Source organism: Dermacentor andersoni, chromosome 2 (assembly GCF_023375885.2).
Source record: "Dermacentor andersoni chromosome 2, qqDerAnde1_hic_scaffold, whole genome shotgun sequence".
Taxonomy (NCBI): domain Eukaryota; kingdom Metazoa; phylum Arthropoda; class Arachnida; order Ixodida; family Ixodidae; genus Dermacentor; species Dermacentor andersoni.
The window spans coordinates 20,868,882-20,874,351 of NC_092815.1; the positions used below are offsets into that span (position 1 = coordinate 20,868,882).

The 5,470-nt window shown below is 48.4% G+C and overlaps 1 protein-coding gene across 1 annotated transcript; it reads left to right on the forward strand.

The window, feature by feature from the left end:
- Positions 1–2,300: 2,300 nt before the first annotated feature.
- Positions 2,301–4,147, forward strand: LOC126542767 (uncharacterized). The gene is made up of 3 exons (XM_055077497.2): positions 2,301–2,406; positions 3,016–3,197; positions 3,754–4,147. The coding sequence occupies exons 1-3, from the start codon at positions 2,356–2,358 to the stop codon at positions 3,989–3,991; spliced, it is 471 nt and encodes a 156-aa protein (XP_054933472.2). The 5' UTR covers positions 2,301–2,355; the 3' UTR covers positions 3,992–4,147.
- Positions 4,148–5,470: the final 1,323 nt, after the last annotated feature.

The following is a 5,470-nucleotide window of genomic DNA, read 5'->3' on the forward strand; positions in this document are numbered from 1 at the left end:
CTTGACGCTCCCGAGGTGCCTGATCACCGTCTGGCTCCTGGCCATAATCGTGATGCGCACCTCGTTTCTTGGCGAGATGAAGGCAGCTCTGGTGGTGAGGAGCGAAGTGACCGGCATACGAAGCATCGAGGACCTTGCCAAGAAGGACCGCGTCACGCCCGTCGTCCTCAGAGGATCCGCGTTCTACTCATTCGTCAAGGTATTCCAAATGTTTATTTCTGCCAAGAGACGTAGTTCTATGGTGCCTTCGTGACCGGCAGAAGCATGTGTTACATGAAGATGTCATTGAGAAATAGCGGGAATTTTGAATGGCTTTCACGCAACTGGCTTGACATCTCTGAGTTTTTTCGATGAAGCTACTGAAACGTGTGTATTGCTGTAAATCACACCGTGGTGTGCTTTTTTTAAATGGCTATGATGATATTTAAAAAAAGATGGTGCATATTACTTACACTGCATCAAAATTCCGAATTGACTAATTAATGAAGCTTCACCAATGACCTTGTTAACTTAATATTATAGTGCGCATAATGCAATATGCGAATTGAAGCCACTGATTCCACAACGCACATCCACTTGGAAAGAATTTTAAAGTAAGCACCATTCACGACATAAGCTCAGTCAAACTTGCGGTAACACAGCGCTGTTGCTCCCGTTGCTTTTTTACGAAACCCATTTTTATGAACTGCAGCTCAAAGAGCGAGAGAGAGAGAGAGATAAAGAGGAAAGGCAGGGAGGTTAACCAGATATCAGTCCCCGGTTTGCTACCCTGCACTGGGGATGGGATATAGGGGTTAGAAAGAGGACAGAGGAAAATGTAAAAAAGAACCGCACACACGTAGGCACACACACACACAAGATTAGTTCCAGTTAGAGACGTGCACAAAGGCCGGTAGATCGCAAAAAGCGCGTCTGCAACTGCGTCTGCGTCTGCGCATGCTGCGTCTTGGGTGATCTTGTTGAGGTTGGGCGGGGCGACCGGCACGCGACCGAGATAGGCGGGGAAACCAGATGACAGTGTGGCGCTTGAGGCTTCTCGGATACGCGCAACGCAGGATGCGTAACGTCTGGTGGGAGACGACGCCATGTTCCAGGGCTTTGATGGCCGGCCTAGTGTCGCTGTAGATCACTTCCCTTTGGCCGCCGAGCACCGCTAGAGCTGTGGCTACTTGCTCCACCACCTCGGGTTCTCGGGTGAGGATCGTGGCGGAGTTGAGGGTCCGCTGCGTGGTTAGAGCGCGTTCGCAGCGAAGGCTCGGTTTTTTCGGTAAGTGGCGGCGTTCACGAACGTGAAGTCGTCTGCTTTCATGTCTGTACGCTGGAGAAGGGCGGTCGTCCGGACAAGGCGCCTGCCTTTGTTATGGGCAGGATGTACGTTTTGCGGAATAGGAGCTATCGTGATGAAGTCTCGGATCTCGCGGGGACGCGGCATCAACTTCGGCGGATCCCTGGTCGTCGAGGCGAAGAAGTTGAGCTCCCGCAGAGTGTGGCGGCCCACCTTGGTTGTCGCGAGTGTGGTCACCTGCGTTCGCTCCTGAGCCTCGGTGATCTCTTCTAGAGTGTTGTGCATGCCGACATGGAATAATTTATGCGTGGAAGTGGGGATCGGAAGGCCGGGGCCTGTTTCTCTACCTTTTGAATGAGGACGTTGAGTTTAGTACGCTCACCGCATAGCGAATTGTGCATGGCAGTGAAGTGACGGCCGTCCCTTCTGCGGAGGGTGATGTTGCATTCGGCCGGGATTTCCACCCTTTGGGCTTGGCGCTCCGATGTTGTAAGCAAGATTAATGAATACTTGCACATGGTTTGGGAATGTTTAAAGGCAGAAGCAGTTCGTATTATTGTCTACTTCTGTCTTTGAGCAGCACAGCTTGTAGTCCGTGGTTAAATGGGCAAAGCTTGTGATAAATGGTATTCATTGCTACAATAAACATGCGTCCAGCTGTTTGCTCTAACGACGAGATATCAGCCCATTTCGATCGATGAAATGTGTGATTTTCTCACATTAAGATGTTCGGTAAAAGCTCCAGGATTTGTAGCAGACGACACTTGTGGTAGGTGGCACTGATTGCTGTGTACATACGCCACTTTCTTTCATCGTTATATCTTTCGGAACCACAAGCGCCCCCAAAGTGTGGGCTGTGCTCTGGTTCGTACTCTTTGATACTTCACCGCACTGGACTACACGTACGCTTCAAGTGTGGCATATGTGTGTTTCCTACAGATACCGCTTAATAAGCAACACAAATACCCGTATATGATATTTGCGACTGCCTAATAGTACATTGTGCACAGGAAACGCCAGGTGACATCTTCAAGAAAATCCTGCAGAGAATCAAGCGTCAGCATGGGGAAATGGATAAGGAGACAATGTTCAGCTTGCCAGTGCTCCGTCGAATATTGAAGGTGCGGCCTTTGCCTTTTCAATCTGACGGGCCTCCTCTTTCTTTCACAATTTGTGTTTCTTTAGTTTTCTGAGCGCAGGTGTTTGCTTACTTGACTTCACGTCTTTCAAGGAATGAAACAGAAGTTTGTCTATAATATCTTAAGCTGTTTTAGGTGGCATGTAGAAATATTCTCTATCACATATTTATTTGGGCCGGTTTTTCAGAAAGCTCCCGAGAAGTCGGCACTGGCGTAAACGTGCGCTGGTCCCGTACAAGTCCACAACGTGTCTGTACAAAAAAAGAAGAAAGAAAAGGAAGTATGGAACAAAAAGCAATAAAATAAGTTACGTGCTGAATCAGTAGACGGGTACGTAACCACACAGACTTCGTTGTTAGGGGTGCCCTGGTTTTGATGGTTATAAATTCAGGGTTAGTGGCGTAAACTTCGTGTATTCCAACAAGTAACATTCTATGGATTGAAGAGGATAAGCAATTGCTTTTCCTGTAAGGTTATCATCGAGTATTGAGGATCAGTAGATGCGCTTGCCTTTGCAATTCAGTGCACGCTCTGTGTTACGTAAGCTCCGTTAGAGCTGAAACTTAAGTTGCTATCCATAACCCGTGGCAGGGTGAAGCAGCGATGATCTTCACTGAAAGTCCTGTGGCGGCTGTGATGAGCAACCGGTGCAAGCAGCTAGTGCCGCTGGATGCTGAGTTCTACTACGCTCCAAAGCACATCACTCAGCTGCCCATGTCCATGTTCATGCGCAAGGGACTGGACGAGTCCCTGCGTCGGGTTATCGGAGAAATGTGAGCGACGGTTTCTGTCCTGCAACTACAAAACCACTCGAATGCCGTATTCGATATGCCGACATCTAATTTACCGGAGGAATTGAATGAAAAGCTTCCAACGTAACTTATTACTTTCTGAAGGACAGACACTGCAATAATGTCATAAATTCGAGCACACAGCTCTGCAGTTAGGTAAATGATTACCGAGTAGCGAGCTACAAGACGTGATTGTCTAGAGCAACTAATACGCAATACAATAGTACTGTAAAATTGTTGGTTTGCTTAGTGATAACATACTCTTTTGTGTCGCATTTTCTTTTGCCTATGTGACATAACAAAATTAATGTGTGCCCTCACATTCTGCAATGCTGTGGACTGCCATGGCAAACCGGCTTTCGTTCGCTGTTTTTTACAGTTATGAATGAGCACTTGGCTCTGCGGATGTATATGTTCACTAAGAACAAAAACGGCACGTAAAAAGAAAGAGGGTTGCAAATCTAGACTTTGTTGTCCGAAACGATGGTGTTCTGTCGACAGAACGTTGTTCCCTGACACGACTACACGCGCGGCGCAGGATCGAGCTGTTCATGGAACGAGGCTTCATAGCCAAGTTCTACCGAGACAGCCGACTCGAAATTCCCCCATGTCGACGCCTGACGGCGCAGAGCCACATCGGGGACAGCGCAGGTCCACAGCTGGACTCCCTGCAGGGCGTTTTCCTGTCGTGGCTTGCAGGACTCCTGTGGGCAGCTGCCACTCTTCTGGCAGAAATTCTCTGGTACCGAGCTGGACGGAGGGGGGATGTTCAGTAGTTGAAGTGACACCAACCAGTAGTTTTAAACGAGTTCTTAGCGGCGGCAGCATTGGCGTCGCATTGATTCAGTTGCTGACGCTCACAGTCTTACGAGAGCCAGCGCTCTGTAAAGCACGTGCAAGCACTATCTAGTGTTCGGGCATATTAAACACGAATGTATACACATTGCTCACAGGTCCTGTCTGCTCTCACTGGGTGGGTCTGTTGAGACCTATGAGTCGGCCCTGTCGCTTGCCGCCGCAGTTTGGGTACTCGGAAGCTATTCTGACACGTACACTTCTGAGATGCTCTCGCTTCTATTTACGAGTGCCTTGCGTTTAAAGCATGTTCTGGAGCCGACTGCAAGTAAAATATATCTAAGCCTAATTATCACCTACAAAGATTGTTGCATACATTCCGCATTCGCAAGAGTGCTCGAGCGCAGTTTACAAATTTTGCGATAATAGCGTTTATAGTTGCGTCAATAATACGAAAGTATGTATTGCATTCAAAAGCATTATTCGTCAAAGGCATATACTGTCTGAATGTTAGTCGAGACATAAAAGAAGTCCGGCGTTGCCGATCGCTTAGAATATCTGTACCCACCTACTTCTTCGAACTATCAAGGCGGGCATAAAAATTCGCTGCAGACAGGTGGCGAGGACGACTTAAGTGAAGTCCTGGGCACGTCCACAGTAAGTGTGTGACTGTCACATTCTGAATGTGGTATCAGAAAATGGGCTTGAAGGACCAGGTGGACCACCATACTGTTAAGCCCAAAGAGCGCTCAAAGTCTGGTTGAGGGCAGCAAGACACGCAGCCTTCGTAATGTAACCTCCTCTCAGCGGAGTAGCACACCAGGGCAGTCTGAAACACACGAGGGTACGAGGGCTCGTGTGGTAGGACGAATGCTTTCTTTTTGCCGGAGCAGGCGTCCGCAAGCGTCTTCAGAAAAATTTCGAAGTGGGTGCGTTATAATCTGTGGAAAAATTGCCAAATCTGCTTCGAGGAGACCCCGACAAGGCCGCTCGAAGCAGCCTTTCGACGTGCGTCTCGACAGTCGTAGTAGCAGCAAGGAGGTGAATGCTATGTCTGAATGAAGTGTACCCAGTTATTCGATGTATTGGCGGCGAGGAGTTACGGAGTCGCCACCTGTCGGAAGCGCCTCGCTGGCGTAGTATGGGGGATCACGCTGCCCGCTTCTCATAGGATTTGCTGTCAGTGCTCACTGAAAACACCACGCGCGAGCTCTCCCGGACATTTCTGTAAGTACTTATGAAACGAGAGATGTTTTTTACTGTCTAAATAATAATCTTGGGCAAACTGAAAGCACAGAATCGTTTACAGACGCTATCTCTTTACCGAATACGTACAGTGAACGGCACTGCGCGCGGTCTCCGCGATGGAGTCTCCCGAACCGGCTTCTTGCGTGAAAGATTGGTAAACGCTGAGAGCAAACTATGTGAAATATGTTCTTATAGTGTTTTTATAACTAAAT